Consider the following 18655-nt stretch of genomic DNA (forward strand, 5'->3'; position numbering starts at 1 on the left):
AAGCCTTCAGCGAGAGTAGTGCTGCCATGGGGCAAGAACCACACACCGCCGGTTCCAGGGCTCGCCGCCCGAAGTTCTAGCTACAGTTCCGTTACAGGTATAGGTTTAATACCCGCCGCTATCTGCGAATGCTGTTGCTGTTGTTGTTGTTGTTGCTGTTGTTGCAGCTGCTGCTGTTGAAGATGGTGATGGTGATGATGAGAAGGGATCTGTTGCGACTGAGGTTGATGATGATGGTGGTGATGGTGAGTGGACGCGGATCTGACCATGTACTCGTCCTCGGAGAAAGTTTTTTGATACTCGTGTTCCTTGCGGGAAATGCCGCGATTCTTCCATTTGTAGTCCTTCAAGGCGTCCCTGACGTGTCTACGACATCTGTAGTAGAGGATCAGAGCCAAGCCGGTGAGCAAGGCAAGGCCAGCGACGCATAAAGTCGCTAACAATGCTTGTTTCCGGGGATCGGAGAAGGCGCAGCCTAGTTCGTCAGGTGTCATACCCTTGATGGGTTTCCCTTTTGATTCCGGAGGTTCCGCGCATAATACCGGACTAGAGTTTCTCGGGACGAGAACCTCGGCTAGCCAGAGCAAGCTACAATCGCAGACCAAGGGATTCTCGCTTAAATCCAGTCGACGCAGTTCGTTCCAGGCTACCAAAGACTCTGAGAAGCCGGTGAACGCGTTGTCACGTAGCATTAAATGCCTCAAGTTGGGTAAACCGGCCAGAGAACCGTCCTCCATTGTAGTCAACCGTTTGTTGCTGTTCAACACCAGGGTCTCTAAATTGGCGTTGTCCGAGAATGCACCCCGTTCGACGGTGATTAACAATTTCGCCGCGGATATATCCAGCTTCTTCAACTTGGATAGACCTTGAAAGGCACCGGATCTCAGAGTCGTGAAGAAGTTTTGACCCAAGGTAAGTTCTTCGAGGCGAGGCAGAACCGCCAACTGTTTCGTCGGTACTTCTCGTAACTTGTTTCCATCCAGTTCCAACGTACGCAAAGCGTTTAAGCCTCGAAAAGCACCGTCGCTGATGTTATCTAAACCAGCACCGGTAATATCCAGCACGGTCAACTGTTCCAATCCCTTGAACGCGTCATCCGGAAGCGACGAGAAGGCGTTCCAACCTATATGCAACTCAGCCAAGGCGTTCAACGGCGCGAGAGCTGGCGACGGGATGGTTCTCAACTGATTATCGTCCAGATGCAACACTCTCAGCGTACCCAATTTTTGAAAAGCTCCTGGCTCTACCTTCGATATGCGATTCTTTCCCAAGTCTAGTTCCTCCAACTTTGATAACGAGGCAAACAGACCGTTCTTCAGACTTTCCAAGTAGTTGTCCCGTAGATTCAGTACCGTCAGAGATTTCAAACCTTGAAACGTCTTCTCGGTCAACGCTGAGATCTTGTTGTGTCTGAGATGAAGCTCCACCAGTTGCTTTTGCGCGTCGAAACTCCCGTTGGGAATGGTAAACAGGTGATTGCTCGATAGATCGACGTTTTTCAGGTCCCCGTAGAATTGAAACGCCGCCGCGTCCACTATCTTTATCCGATTTTCCTTCAACACTATCCGCTGGATACTCGGGTTCAGGGCGATCGGTATGACGTCCAAATTCGCGCCTATACAGGATACCACGAGGTTGTCGTCGTCGCAGATGCAGCCGTTTGGACAGATCGCAGCCGTTCCGAGCGCGAACGTGACAGCCAGGACGAGCAGGTGCAACAGCGTAGCCGATACGGTCACACGGCAGCGTGGCGTCTGCGAACGATAAACAAGAAACTTTTTATTAAGTAGGTTCACTGACTATGGCTTATCGTCGAACGTGATTTAATTTAATTTATCGTCGAGTTTTCTACCAAGACTTGGTCAAACTATCGTAGACCCGCGATCGTCGACTACCGTGATCGACACAAACGAGCAAAGTTATCTTTGCTCCGGCTTAAGTTTAGTAGATCAACTTCTATACGTTATGCCTTCCACTTATTCCTTCGTACGGAGTTATTCGTTTTTCGACTATACAGGCCAGCCTGAACATAATTACGAAGATCACGGATATTTTTTGATCCATCCAATCCTATCGGAACTTGAAATCTATTTCGAAAGATTGGAAGTTTCTCAGAGAGGATAACTCGTAGTAGAAACGAATCCTAGAGAAGATTCGTCCGAAAAGCTAGGTGGATTGGGTTCAACCGCGATGAATGTCCCGTGAAATTAGGCTCGCTGTTCTGCGTACGTATGTTAATCTGTACATGAAATGCGCGGAAAACACGAGAGGGCTTGCTTTTAACGGTGCTGTACGATTGCGACGTGTCAGCCGCATTTAAGGCTAAAAACGGGTGCGTCATTAGGAAAGGATTATACGCTCGCAATACCGAACTTACTTGCGAGGTCACCGCGGCACTCGACTCCATTACTCATTTCCCATTTCAGCCGTATCACGAGATTCAGCCGCCATTTAATAAATCGAGGTCCTCGAACGTGCTCTGATATTATTTATTCGAGCATTTCTGCATACTTGCTGGCAGCACGCACGTGTTTCGTGTGCAAATCTTTAGCGGCGTGTGTGCTGAATAAATCGACGGCACGCTCGCAGATGCCGAGTATGATTAGGCGACGTTGTAATTTCATGAAAATATCGCCGAGAATCTTAACCTAAGTGACCATATTCGACCTCTTTGTTATCGTTTCTAATCAAATGTAATATGCAAATGTCATCGCTTTTTGGTTTTTATTTAACGAGCCTTGCTAGCGTTATTCGATTGTTGGTTGGTGTCGGTTAAATTTGATCATGATTTTTATAAAAATAAAATATCATAAATTCGATTGATTTACCGGGATCGTAGGTCTACTATCCACATCTACCCTATCCCTATCTATCGTGGGTTCCATGCGTAAATAAATCATGCAAATGCGTAAATAACGTAATACATTCTAACGAGATATAATTAACGAAAAATTTATCGCTGCTTGTGACTTGTATTATTTCCAAACACGTGATATCCGTAACGTTACAAACACACGTTTATCGCAATACGTATAACTTCCTTTCAATATTTTCAATTTAACACGGACCGAATTGCTTCTATTCGTGTATTATTTACTGTTCAGCAATCAGTCGACCGTATTCCATGATTCAACATGATTAAAATTAATACCATACTTGTAACTACGATTATAACATAAAGTAATATAATATCGGTAAAATGTATCATATTCGTAAACATTTTTAGGTGTTAAATAAAGGGCATAAAAGAGATGGGAACATTTCGAAATAATTAATTTCAGTACTGTTTTCTGTGCTACGAGTTTTAAAAAAAGCAGCGCAGTAGCAGCTACGAGTCGAGAGCAACTCGTTAATTTAGAAACAGAGCTTCCCTCTTTCATTAAAAAAAAAAAAAAAAAAAAAAAAAAAAAAAAAAAATGGCCGTTGCTGCTAGTTTCATTGGCGATCACACGAGTTCTAATGGCAGAAAATGCCCCTTCTCGTATTGCTCTTAATCGATATGGTTGTATAAAACGGTACGGTAGAGCGTAGTTGCCCTAAGTTCATTCGTTAGAAAGATTGAGACAGATATGGGTGAAGTAGCGTAGAAAAGTTGATGGATACTCTCCGAGATCGTTCTTGATCACTCGACGCTATCGACTTTATGAATTTTCAACGTGTCGATACATCGCGGACTTGCGAGAATAGCGAAACCGAGCTATGAAGCGTTAGAAACGTTCGAGTGAATTAAATCGATATTAATGCACGTAATGTATACGTAATTAACGGACAATATGTTAAAAAACAGTGATTCTTAAAAGTATGTAAGTATACTTGATTTGGTACAAATCGATATAATCCATGAGAAATTGTTTTCCTATGTCGATTAAAAAAAAAAAAAAAAAAAAAAAAAAAAGTAAATGGAAAATAACGCTCTGGATTTATATTCATATAAATAAAGCGCTAAACGTATTGGCTCTCAAATTCGAAAGAAGCTCTTCGTACGGCTGACTTTTCGTATTCTGACGCGATCGAAAGTTGCACGGGATCGAACTCGCAAAATGGACACAAGTTTTGATTACTTTAAGACCGGTAGACAGCTTTCTCCCTTTGAGGTCAGTTGTATTCGAATGGGAAGGAAAACAGCACTTCGACGCTGCGGCAGGTCGATACAATTATAAACTCGACAACGAACAAGGGGCAAAAGAAATTATGCAGTGTGTATGGAAGAAACGAAAGCGTTTCGTATTCGTGGAAACTTCGGCCGACAGGTTGTTCGCCGTGGTGATTATTAGGAACGCCGCATTGCTCAAGTTATACGTAGAGTTAACAACACCGCTGTCGCGTTAATCGCGTGAACGACGTGTTAATCAATCACAACGACAATAATAATAGCGACGTTTAATAGCGATAGGGGAGACGGGCTTTTATCGCGGCGAGAAACGAGCCAATAAAAATGTGACACCTGCTAAAACAGGACGAGAGCCTCCGCTAAAAGCGGCTTTGCAGTCTGACCTAATACGAATTATAATAGGGTTAGCCAGAGATAACGGTGCGGTTACTCGGTGTTGCGTGAGTTCACGAGCATATAATTACGATTGCGTTGAGATGCTAATGGCGTATTGTTTCAGTCACGGAAGCAACCGGCAATATTATCGCGGTATGTTTGGTTAAATTATCTTGTGTTAATCCAAAGTCACGTACAGTGATGATTTGAATTTCGATTCAAGAATTATGTTTATCGATGATCGTGACAACGTGCACGTCGAAATATTACTTATTTCTACTGATATTTCTATCAGTCTATCGGACTATCGAAAGTTGCGTCTTGGCAAAGTTAATAAAACTTGCTACAAAAAGAGAAGAAAATACGTAATATTCGTTAACGCCTATGGATAGCGTATGGCAGGTTATATGCTACGAAACAACCTGTTATATAACATTGTTTTATTATGTGCGTAGATATATCGTAGCATAGATGTATTAGCTTAACAGATGTTTTGTTATTGTGGCTTATCGTGGCACGTGTTTGATCCTCGTTGTTGGTTGTATTAATGTAAAATCATATGGTTGAATGAGTCCGGTAAATTATTATGGATATCAGATGAGCAATTAATCAGAGTAAAAATAATAAGCGTGCACGAGGTTGTATGAACTTGCATTGCTCTTGTCACTGCTGGCAAACAACGGCAGCGATCGTTAATTCTGTTGCGTGAAATTACCATAAATGCGGTGCCGGAGTGTCATCGAGATTTTATCCGACTGTCACTGTTTTCTCACATGGAAATTTAATCGCACGTTACAAGTAATTTATCGTTTTGCAAGATTTATCGAACGATTTCGTTACGAAGTTAATGAACAGAACGATAAAATTTGCAGGAGACTCGAGAAGTTTTTACTAACGTAGGCAATCGTAAAAAGCCAATCACACGAATTCTCTCGATAAGATGAATTTTACGAGTAGCGATATGATCTATACACTCTTAAAGATATCTCATTTTTTTTTATCATAGATTACTTCTCCTTCCTGAAATTTATTAATTTTTTTACGTGGTAGGAATATCGCATGTTGTATCACGTTTTAAGCACACCTGCTGTATTTTGCCCATTCTTCATAATAATCTTCATACCGATATAACACTATTAATCTGTATTAACTAAATATCTATGATCTAATTAGAGTATCGTATTAGATTGGTGTATATGAAATTTGTATATGTACTTGTACATGTAATTTGCCCGTATCGTGTATTTAATAAATATGACTTTATACGCATTAACGACGAAGTAAGTTCAAATGGCTTCGTCCTTCTTAACTTTTATCACTATATATATTACGTATGTATACGTTACAAAATAACGAAACCGTCATATTCCAATGACAGTTTTTAAAAAAAAAAATTACTCTGGTAGAAACATTAAAGACTAGAAACCAATGTTGATTTCGATCGATCGCGTCTAACATATGTTTACTTTTCAAAATTCCTCCAACTAATAGCTACTAATTACGCTATACTCCGATCGTTTCCGTACGTCGATCACCAACACACCAAAGGACCCGAATGCTAATTAATCGAGCAAATGGTCGATCAACAGCGAACCGAACGCAGACGCTGGACTCCTCGTGGATCTCGTCAGCCGCTTTAATTCGCGCAGTCTGTTGTAGAATAACGTGGCCACGCGTTTGTACCATTCTATCGCGATAAAATCTTGGGTTTCGTAACGAGCAAGCTTTTCCAAGACGCGCCCCAGGGTCCATCGGGCAACGGCTCTTCGGACGAAGAACATCGCGCGTCGATATCACGTATAACGTGACACTTAGACGAGAGGTTTTTGTCTTAATTACTGCGCAACTAATTGCAGCCAGATAACAGCGCTGAGAATACGTCAGACGTCTCGACTTATCGTTCGTACTAATCATACCGACCTCGGACGGCGGCAGGGTGAAAGGGCTGGAACGGAGGGTGGCTGCGAATCGGTGTTCGGGAGAGGGATAACGTCACGCGTACCACCGCTTTCGGGGTGAACACGTCAGATTTAACTGGATGTAATTAGCGATTACAAATTACCCTTTTGTCCATTAGCGCGACCGCGATACACGCGGCAGATTTGCACAGCTGCCGCTGCGAATGAACATGCTCTATGGACAGGAGCTTCTGCAGCCCTCTCCCTCTTCGTCTGTCTCTTTATCTCGCACATACACACCAACTGTCTTTTTCCGTTTAGATGCTCGCGAACGTACAACGTTCTCCAAGTTACCGAAAACAAGAGTCGGAGTTGTGAAATCCGTGGGAGCTTTTCGAAACGTCAGTCATTTAGCACAACGTTTTCATCCCTCTGTGTTCCTCTTTTTCTGTTCGACGGTTGGATCGTGGAGAAGATGAACGGAAAATTGCGAAAACCGAACGAACTCATCCGTAAACTGTGACCATTTAACGCGTTCGCGAAACAGTTGAAAAGTAGGCCAGCGGTAGCACCGTGTAAAGCTGAAAGCGCGGAAAACGTGTGTTTGAGTTCCTTTTTATCGCGATAAAGCGAGGGCGGCTATGGCACAGGTAGAACACGGAAGGTGATACTTTATACACGTGTACCTTTTGAGATATCGAAGGTGAAAACTTTCAATTTGATGAAATTCCGTCTTCCGCCTTTCCTGTTTCTCCGTAACAAATGTTTTCAAAGCAACTTTATAACGTTATGGAAGAGAAGGGAGCGTTTATGTTACCCTCACCGTAGCAACGAGTACGAGGGTTTGCTTTAACTCTTTGCCTTTAAATGACATGTGATTTATAGCGTAGCCATTCTTCTTGACGTCCGAATTGGTATCACCCATTGCAATTAACTAAATCGTATCGAGCTTCGTAGAAGGTGTTCAAAGTGCCGTTATTATTCGGCTAAAATTATGTATTCGCATAGAGAAAACATTTACTTTCGCGTAATATCTTCAGCCCTATACTTTGGCAAACACGAAATCGTAGTTTCGCGAAGCCGAAATATTCGTCCGTCGTATTGTTTTTCAAAAACAGGAGAAAAAAACGAGATGCGGAGGATGGTAAAGCAGAGTTGAACATTGATTTTCTGACTGGACAATGGATACACGTCCAAGTAACAAGCATCGACGATTTTTTGAAGATACTGCTTACAAACGAATTCCGTCAGCTTTGTCCGCATTTCATTTTTGTTTCGACTCTTTCGAATTTTCCAAGCGACCGTTTAAAACATTCTGTAACATCCGACGTATTTGCTGTGACAAGCGAAATGTTATCGAATCGACGATTTTCCAGGCATGGATAAAAGTTTTCAGGAACGGATCGCAAATCGGTTTATCGAACAATTTGTTGTTATTTGTAGGTTTTCACCGCGAGAATCGAGCGTTGTTGAAAAACTTTTGAATATCAACGCGTGTCAGCACGCTCCAGTGTTTCATTGGCTTTTAAGTGAGAGCATATGTAACCTTCGCAGGTGTAGACTAGATTTTATCTACATTTAGAAAACTCAGACGAAATACCGCAAAAGAATATTAGAATAATTCTATCAATTGCGATTCGGTTTGAATTTTGATGGATTTTCAGCCTCTGTTAGCGTTAGGCAAATACGACAAAGAACGGATGATTTATTCGCACAACAGGTGACTTATCCCAATTACGTAAACAAACAGATTGGAGTAAGCGTATCGATCTCAGCTTCTTCCATTTATCGATTATTGAGTGAATTTTTAATAAAAATAAATGAATAGATACAAGAAATTCAAGTTGTATAATTGATTGTAAGCAATAAGTTTCTTATGTAATAAAACCATATAGATAATAGATCTGATAGTAGACCTATTGTCCATATTTTCCAAAGAAAGTTAATATAATTTAAGTAACGTTTTACCTTTAATCGCAAATTCTGCTATTTCTATTAGTTCATCTTCGCCACTTCAATTATATCATTTCTCTCGCAGAAACTACGTATCGCGGTGGCAGCTCCTGTCTAAGCTCGTGTTTCATTCGTGTGGAAATTAGAGTGACCCGGCCTGTATCGTAGAATTAAATAAAACCAGGTTTCACAATATATCCTGATTACGTTTCATCGAGCTGGTGTTCGTGTTGCTCGGTTGGTTTTTAGCAATTCGCAGTCTTCTTCTTTTCACCAGAAATGTACAAAACCTGTATGTCAGCTACGTCGACGGCTCAGTTATTTGCCATAATCAACGTAACATTTTGGAAAAATGAAAGCTGAAGTTCTTCTGTATCGTGGCCAAAAATGGGCAACCCGCGGATGATACAAATTTTCCGCATTACTTTTCTGAAAGTACAGACGGTAGATATCGCGGTCACAGTCGCTAATCCTCATACGTCCGTACATTTTACACATTTTATATGGTTTGACTGATAAACTGATTAAATATGCCTAAAACTACGAAAAGTAGGATTCGTGTCGTGTAACAGGGACGACGCGTGCACCACTGACTGCATCGTTTCGTTTCGTTTCAAACATCCAGTCAAAAACGATATATCGCTAGTCCGCGCTTCTTGGATTCATACGAGGTTCGTCGTAGAAACAACTGGAATTTCATTCCTCCCATAACAACGCCGTGCGACATATTTCTCTCTAGAATTGGGTTCGAAGTTTTCAATTTCGTTTCCCGGCAAGTTTCGAATTCACAATCGTTGCTAGACGAGTCACCATGTAAATGACGACATAAAGTTTTCCACGCGAATTTTTATGATTTTTAAGCTTTATACAATGAAACTAAGTTTGCCGAATTCCGAAATGTTCACAATATTGTAAGTTGGAGAGTTGCGCAACTTTGAGTTATAAGATTCGAATCGTTTTAGATTTCGAAGGCGAGCGAGTTCGACAAGTTTGATCGTAAGGGATTAAAGCGGGTTCTACTTTAAAAATTAATCTAAAATCAGTTTCAGACTTTTGACACTTTTCACCGAGATATTCTTGAAGAATTTCTAGGTGAGACAGCAGTGCGAAAATATCGATAAAGGCTTTCGGCAGCAGTTCCTGAATCTTGTATACGTCCTGCATAAGCCTGGTACACGGTCATAGAATCTATACAATGCAGCAACGTTGCTCATACCCCTGACTTGGGCGACTGGTCAGCGGTGCCACAATCCTTGTCCGAAGTTCCACGTTCTCGCGGGCTTACAATATGTAAATTGTCGTATAAAGTCAAAAGATTGTACATCCTGAGAGTTTCCAAAAGTATTTCAAATTTCCAACAATACCTTTCGTTTTCAAGGTATATAAAAGCGAAATTACGCTTACGTCCAAATAGATCGAAGGGTACTATTAGAGATTTAACGAAAAATTATTTTTATGACGTGACATTTGCCTCTTCGTTAAAGATATTTTCCACGTTCAACATTTTCTTCTCTAATTCTCTTCTTTCTCTAATTCAAGATAAGGAAGAGTAATTTGGATCCTGACGTTAAGCGTTAGGAAGTTTATCCTGTACAATTTAATCAAAGAGAACCATAGGTAATGAATACATAGGTAAGGAATTGTGGTAATAAGAAGATAACGTAGTCATTTTATACGTTAATTTCATACATCGACGATATCGCTTCGGTTTAGAAGAAAAAAAGGAAATTCTTTAGAACGGATGCTACCTTCTTGCAGAGACATGTACGTAAATCTAATTGACACGACGATGAAATAATCCTGATAAACACTGTATATTGCATTTTAATAGATACTATAATTAACAATGGCGCGCAATACAATTGCTAACGAAGTGTTAACCTATCGAGGTCGCGAAGGATATTAATTCTTAAATAGGTCGTAATGTACCAACGTACAGTTAAATGATCACAACTGCTGTATGACTGCTATAATAGCAGTAATGCATTTTCAGTAGTAGTTACGAATGCTTACCCAATACTATTATATTAATCACTGTACATTAATTTGACAGAAAATTTGTATATTTCCTGTTTAATGGAACGAGAATGATTAGCGAGTATTAATCGTTATTTCTATTATCAAACAAGTAATTTCACGATATCTTCCACTATCATAACAATGCGTACGAGTGAAAAATACGCGATCGTTGCAAAAATTTCTACACATTTTGTAATACGTACACGCATCATAGACACCTACTTGCAAGCACAAGATTCTACGTTTTTAGCTGGTTAGATGGAAAAATATTGTCCGTTGAGGGGTTAATTTTCATGCTGCGCACAGGAATCATTATGTAATGAAAGAGTGGCTGCTCGTGCTTAGTTGAGAGGAGTCTGGCCGTCCGGCGTTCAATCGTGCACCCCTTATACACGAGTCGTGCACACCGACTGTTATTCACTGTTCTGTCGGCAATGATACAGCCGAGCTGTTCCACGGCTGTCTCCCGTTCCATTGGATAACGCACCGTCTGCTTCGGAAATCAGCCAGGGTTGATGGCATTTCACTGTTTTCTCGTTGTTGCGTCGTCTCCTTTTCCCTGATACGAATGAGACGCGTAATGAGGCTAACGGAATCGCGGAAAAATAACAAACGCGGAAAAGCACGCAACCACTTGTTCAGACTTCCGGCTGACTTGCTCGAAAATCGTCTTGTATTTCCTACTGGATATCCACGAATACGGCATGGAACTTCGTTGCGGTTGTAAAGGGATTTATTTGGCGAATTTTGCTTGCATTCTGCCGTAGACGTTACTAGTTTAGTAGGAGTTGAGTACTACTTTTAACATAGTTTTAGAAGTAGAATGGTGTTGGGAGCAGAACTGCTTTACAGCTAGAATAGCTTAGGTGCCGGAGAGCCGCGGCACAAAGGTCAAATCGTGAGTTGAGAGTAATTTTCATAATTTATGTTTCATAGCATCTATCTCTTTGAAGGAACATTTTCAAAGGTGAAATGTGTACGAAAAATCTCATTACAGATCGCTAAATCGCGTTCCAATTAAAGCGAAACAGGCGAATTAGCCGGTTAAACCTGGGATTTACAATCACATATTTTTGTTAACCGATTCTAAATGAATTTTTATAAGATTGCGTATTTCACCATACAATTGCTGGCATATAGCGCCTACCTGTAGTAGATAAAACATAGAAACAAAGAATTTAATATTCATTTCATTTCATTCGAAAGTAATGAAGAAGATTCGTCTTGTGCTATTTTATTGAAAGGCGAAAAAGCGAATATTTCATAAATATCCTGTGTTCACATGCTATAAAATCTCCTTCCCAGTCATACATTGCAGATCTTTGCATTTCGTTTTTCTAACGCGTATGAATAGTCGAGAATAATTTGTCTCGCTATTATTCAGGGGGATGCACTATATTCTCAGTTCTCTTTTGCATATGCCCATTTAATACTCTAAATAGCACGAGCACTTTAAATTAATCTAACGCACGGATATATTTTATCAAAATATTCTGCCGTGTTTTGACAGCTAAAAGCGGTCAAGGAAGATTATTAGTCCTGGCGTTTTCGCATCCCTTACAAAAATAAATGATAAAGTTGTTTTACGTTTTAATGAATTTATTCATAATTTTTTCACAGCAAAAGGATAGTTTAGACACACTTTCCCTGCAGATACAGCACTAGTAAATATGTATAATGTAAAGCATAAAATAGTGGCCCAAGTAATATACCCTGTTGTATTTTCAGCTTAGCATTTAAAAGCTAATTTATATAGATTAGACGGATTAAGATTAAAACACAGATGATTATTACTTCCTCTATTTGAGAGTATTATATAGTCATCATTTCTATTTAAATAACGTTCGACATAAATAAACAGTATATTTACCTTCGTTATCCTAAATCAGAAAGGGAAGCTATGATATCTAACTACCGAATGAAAAGAGTATGCTGCTTTTAAATCCTTAAGGCACTTTAGTTCAATACGAAACGATCATAAAACTAATCTGGACGTACGGAATGCCACTATGGAGAACAGCAGCAATGAGCCATATAAGCAAAATGAAGACAATGCAAGCTAAAATTCTTAGAACAATAGTAAACGCTCCATTGTACGTTAGAAACGAGGACATTCGGAAAGACCTGGGAATACCAACGGTCAAGGAGGAGATTAGCAGGTGCGTAAGAAGGTACAGAGAAAGAATAGCAACGCACCCGAACCGGCTGGCAGCGAAAACGATCAACACATCAAGCATAAAAAGGAACATCCAGCAGATCTCATAAAGGATATAACCTAATAAATACGAAGATGGTACCTCCTGGAGGTAGCCACCCACATGATAATCAAACAGATAAAAAATTCTATCAAATGTCCAAATTGGACAAATTGTGAATGTGAAATATTGAATAAAAAAAAAACTTTAATTCAAAAATATTTATGAAGAAATATAAAAGTAAGCATTAAAGTAATAAAAGTCATAAATTAATAGCATATATGTAAACTCCCTAAGAGTTCAAACGCGGATAAACAAAGGGACTTTCTCTGTTTAACGGAAAGTGTGGCTTTATTTGTTGTTACGGACAACCGATTTGCCAAGACGGTTAGAGAAGAAGAAGGATTTCGAGCGATCATAAGAAAGAAACTATTATTTAAAGTATTGAAGATTGACAGAGGAAGAGTGGTAGTTTAGGAATCTATTCTCGATTTTCAGGTAGACCTTGTACAAAGCTTTGTTATTTATTATTATTTATCGTTATTAATTATCGTTAATTGTTATTTACCACTGTATTTTATTTAAGTATTGTTACCATAAACTCGATTTTCAGATTTTTAAAATCGATCCCTGAATTATCCTAGTATTGAACTTTATATATATTATAAACAAAAACGTTCATATTTTAATATTGAAATTTTGTTTCATCCCTTATAACTATCTCAACCAATAAAAGAGAAGAACGATATTTGAAATTTTCACGTAACGGTAAACCATATTTCAAAGCTATTCAAATTTAAATATAAAACACGATTCGTGCGGCTTCGCTATTATTCTCAACTTTCTATCAAAATTGTCCATTTAGTTAATCGCCTCGCTTTTTCTCAATCCTGTAGTTTTTGAAGAAAATCTTTAAAAACTTTAGCTCGCATAGGTCGGTACCAATTAATGTAGCTGTAAAACCTTTTTCTTTTTTTCCTACCTAACTGTATGTAGTCAGACTACATGTTTAAATGCTATTACGCTTTTAAAGAGGCAAAAAAGGAAAAAAAAAGAAAAATAATAATAATAATAATAAAATCCTACTACCATTTAAATTTTTAATGAAAGTAACTAAAAGTCATTTTAATATTTCTATTATTAATCCTTTCGCCATTAATAAGACATACGTGTGATTTATATAATTTTCAAAAATTAACAAAAAAAGTACTACATCTTCGCCTCGAGTTTTCTCTTCAGTCGATTACTCGTCAATATTCTCTTGCCCACCATGAAAATCAATTCGGTTCCATTATTCGTTGTTTACTCATATCCGTTTCGGAATTCAACTCGAGACTATGGATCGGTAGACTAAGGAAATCGACAAAAATTAACAAGTGGAAAACAAGAATGGCAATCGAATTAAGTATTTATCGTTAATCACTCGACGGAATTCCCCCGTTAACGAGAATAATTATCGTTATCCAACGATCATAATAACACGCCTACTTGAGTAACACGGCCCGATTGTTCCCGATACTCTTTTGGTCGATTGGTTAACGATACTCCTTGCCTCTCTTCCGGAAATCGGCTCCTTTTAATGGATGGAGTTTTCTTGTTTGCTCGCCACTCTGTTTACGTTTTTATCACATCGAACCAATTGAAACGTCGAATTTATGGAAACCGGTTAGCGAAATGTTTAATTATTATATACACATTGAAACCGGAGGAAGTTGATTTATATTTTCCTGCCCATCGACATTTCGCTCTCTGTTGCAAGCGAATACGAGGAATTGAACGAGAGACACAAAGAGACATTATTGACATATTTCATTGAAATATGTCAAAGAAAAGCAATTGAGCAAATTGAAAAGATAAAAGGTTGGTAGCCTAACGAAATGGTAAATTTTGTGCTATTATTTGTTTATAACTCTGACTTTTCGAAATATCTTTATATGATTTTGAAGCTGCTCTTCGTATTTCTTCAATATTATTCAATAAAGTTATTAACGTCGTGATAATCGTAATTATTATTTAATTATTTAATTATTTTTTAAAGACTCACGCGGTAATCAAACGAAGTATCTTAGTTTTCGAAATATTTGTTATCATACACGGTATAAATATCGTTTCACGATATTAAGTTACTTAGCACGTCGTTTTTATCATTTCATGCCTGTTACGTCGCGTGAGATGGTCTGTGTGACGCCCTTCATTGTCTGACCGTCAAGGCCCAAGCACCATTCTACAGACCCCCAATAAACCTAAGGCCCTACCATAAACCGAATCTTATTAGCTTGCAGGAACCTTTAATCCTGCAAGTATTTTCGGTTTAAAACTGGTAAACAGTCCTTAGGTTCATTGCACATTCTTACAAATTACGGAGAAAGCGGATATTTGTCTAACAGAAAAGAAGGTTTTTCCTATAAACAATGTCGCCCATGAGTCACGTCGGTAAGAGGCTTCTTCCTCCTCTCTTCATTCCTAACGTTGGTCATAACCAATCGGCATTGCGGATCGTTACCCTCACTTTCCTGACGAAAAGTGTGAGCAACGAATCCACGTTCTTCGTTCAAAGTACACACCCTTACCGAGCTTTCCTCCGTGATCACATGAGAACGAATTTCACATCCTCTACGACATCAGGAGGGTCAACACAACTTCTACTTGTGCTCTAGACTTGTTTCACAGTAAGATTCACGTAACAGTTAAATCTCATCAGTTAGTCTACATCAACTCGAGTGAAAGGACAGTGCAAGGAACAGCAGGAGTCGGAAGTCAAGCAGAATCTACAAGTCGAAGACAGTCAATCGACAGAAGATATATCATCACCGTCGTCAACACGAAAGCAGTCTCAGGTAATACTCGTTCGCAGTTGTTATTTCACCTACTCAATCTTGTATTACATTGAAGTCGTACCGTCCCATTGTCGTTCCACATTCTGCTGGTACTCTCGATTGGTAGAATCGTATCTTCTTGCTCTCCCATCACCACCGTATTCTCTTCCACGCATTGGTTGTTCTCGCAATTCATAATACAGTCGGCTTCACCAGGCAGTTTTGGTACGATCGTCGAATTGATCCATTCGATCGGCCTGAGAGGTACCGCTGCGCAATGCATGGCCGAAAAGACGCTGTACACGAATTGACCAATTCGATTCACGTTCGAATTGGACGATTCGCGCCCAGTGTTCTGGCGGCCATACGCATTAGGCCGATCGGATGGGTCACTTCGACGATCGTACCCAAACGGCTTGGTGAACTCTACTGTATGATGAATTGCGAGAACAATCAATGCAACGAAGAGAGTACGGTGTTAATGGGAGAGCAGGAAGATACTATTCCACCAATCGAGCGTACCAGCAGGATGTGTAAGAAAGCTCGGCAAGGGCGTGCGCTTTGAACGAAGAACGTGAGTTCGTTGCTCACACTTTTCGTCAGGAAAGTGAGGGTAACGATCCGCGATGCCGATTAGTTATGACCAACGTTAGGAATAAAGATAAGAGGAAGTAGCCTCCCACCGACGTGACTCATGGGCGACATTGTTTATGGAAAAAACCTGCTTTTCTGTTAGAAAAATATCCGCTTTCTTCATAATTTGTAAGAACGTACAGTAAACCTAAGGACTGTTTTAAGTACCAGATATAAACTGAAAAGGATTAAAGGATCTTATTAGCTTGCAGGATTAAAGGTTCCTGGGCCTTAGGTTTATCGAGGGTCTGTATAATGGTGCTTGGGCCTTGATGGTTAATGAAGGACGTCGCACAGATCATCTCACGCGACGTAACAATGCCATTTAATTTCGCGTGACAAATAACGCGAAGATTCAAAACGGCGGTTTTCTTTTCGTGCCTGTTAGAACCATGACCTAATAATTTTACCAATTACGTAAAATATAATTCAACGTTTTTCTCCTCTATAACTCCAGGACTATATCGACTCTTATACTTTTGCCATTCGTATTATGAAGTCCTTTATTATGCCGATTGTTATTTGATTCTATAGATGCTGCGAATGAAAATGTAGAAAATACAATCCCGATATTACATTTAAACGTTTGTTTGCTTTATAATTGAAAATATTGATTTCCAAGTTCGATAATTCCAAAAAATAGAAGGAATATTATAAAAATGATATAAACGGTGCAGAATAACACGTCGATATACGATTCTGCGATGTGATTGCGGCTAACTCAAAAATTTGATAAAAGCACAAAGTGATAAAAAGTCGGAACTATATCCTCGTACATTTTGAATTTTTAAGTAAATGAAGATCACTTTATCGCTTTGGCCGAAGCGAATCCAGCTGGTGCCGTAAAATCGAAGCGCGTAATAATTCAAATTGAAGAGATACTGGAAATTAAAATGTATTATGAATTACGTTTCCTTTCCATTAATTTTTTAAGCGCATTAGTCCGTTATGGATCCGGACAAATATTTACGTTAAACAATATAACGTTAACCGAATCGATCCTTGTATATCTTTTTGAATGTTTATCTTGTTTGCATTGCATTAATCTCTTGCAGAATAACTATTAAGCAGCATAAGAAAATGGAGAGACAGTATCGTTTTAGCAAGTACTTTAATTAATTTAGTTTTTCATGTTATCCATAAATCCTTTATACGTGAATCTTATATTTCAAGCGATTGTCGCTTGCAAAACGTTCCATTTACGGAATATACTGCTTTATACGTCGAGTTTAAAGTTCGGACTGACATGAAATAAGCGTCAAAGCGGTAAGAGTGATTACGAAAAGTATATAACGATTGGAATATCGGTCGACTGAGTTTCAAAACCGAGATTTAATTTATTTGGTCCGTACAAAGTACTTCTAAAGTAACATTTTAAATACGTGAAGTCCTTTAAAATATCATACATTTGATTAACGTAATTTTCATGCGATTCCGTCTCGATAATTAACTAATTTCATTATTTGAAATTCAAAAATTATCGCAAAACTGTCTTCATAATTACATTATTACGAAACAATTTATTTAGCTCTTTGAAGTAACAAAAGGCTGTTTCCAGAAAATCTTGAAACGCGTCATTCTTGAAATTTAATTATCAAGTACCTACGCTTCGTATACGGGCCGATCTAATATTCCTCGCTTTTTATTCGTTCAAGCATTCCGGTCAATCAAGCTATTTAATCTGTTAGATATAAATTCTTCTCCTCTAGTTATCTATCTCGCGAAGAATAGCTATTCGCCTCGTAAATAAAACGGTACAGTTCGCAACTGAAAAGAACGAAGGACGCTTTGAAGCGATTAAAGGCAACCGTACCTACATATTCCAATAAATACGCATAATAAATGGAGCATGTTGCTTTTATTTCCAACTATGTGTCCGTACCGCGTATTGAAAATAGCTACATGTTTCAGTAATCGCATGAACGATTGGAAAAAGAGGAAAAGGGTCGCGAGACTCTCGGCGAAATCTGGCGTTCGTGAAATTCTTTTCGCTCGGACGACTGCTTCGCTTCCCGACGGTTCCTGTCTTTCAATCTTTCGGTCATTTATATTCATCGACGATTATCGTCGTCGGGCATCGATTTTCAGCAAAAGCAAATCGCGTTCGTTCGTCCGAAACGTATTTAAATCTTTGAACGGTTTCCGTACCCTGAGTATTCAAAAATTATCTTGCCACGTGTACATTTTTCCTTTTCTTTCTTTTTTCTGTCAGCCTTCTGGTATCGTTTTTTCCATTTATATTATTCGCATTAAGTATTATTCGTAGCTTCGAACAACAGACGCGCATTCGAATCGCGGTTAGTCCAATTACGATTCGATCGTTGTTCCGTTTTCCACAACGACAGTTTTTTCTCTTCTCTCTTTATTTAACTTTCAATAGAAAAATCGCCGCGTCGCGAATTTACCCTGAACGAACGAGCAACGTGAATATTTTTCCCTTGTATGAATGTTTCAACGTTCGAGGAGCTACGTTTCCCTTGTACCCATTGGGGATCGTTCGTTATTCCGACAACGATAATGGCGTTTCGACTCAAGAATTTGTAGATCCTTAAATGGTATTTTTGGAATAACGAGAGGGTGGTGTAAACAGGAAAAATTGGTTTCACGGCAAAATGTAGCAAGTACACGTGTATGTAGTTGTGGCTTGAAAACAGA

General features: G+C 39.2%; 1 protein-coding gene across 6 annotated transcripts in view; it reads right to left on the reverse strand.

Moving 5' to 3' along the window:
* Positions 1–6: 6 nt before the first annotated feature.
* LOC100745461 (leucine-rich repeat-containing protein 4C-like) overlaps positions 7–18655 on the reverse strand; it is a 274466-nt gene continuing 255817 nt past the window's right edge. For all 6 annotated transcript variants that reach the window (XM_012386510.3, XM_033321045.1, XM_012386511.3 and 3 more), the window contains one exon: positions 7–1754. In XM_012386510.3, coding sequence (XP_012241933.1) covers positions 81–1754 — 1674 coding nt within the window. In that variant the 3' untranslated portion in view covers positions 7–80. The remainder of the gene's footprint in view (positions 1755–18655) is intronic.

The sequence above is a fragment of the Bombus impatiens genome, unplaced genomic scaffold (assembly GCF_000188095.3).
Source record: "Bombus impatiens unplaced genomic scaffold, BIMP_2.2 scf_0389, whole genome shotgun sequence".
NCBI lineage: Eukaryota > Metazoa > Arthropoda > Insecta > Hymenoptera > Apidae > Bombus > Bombus impatiens.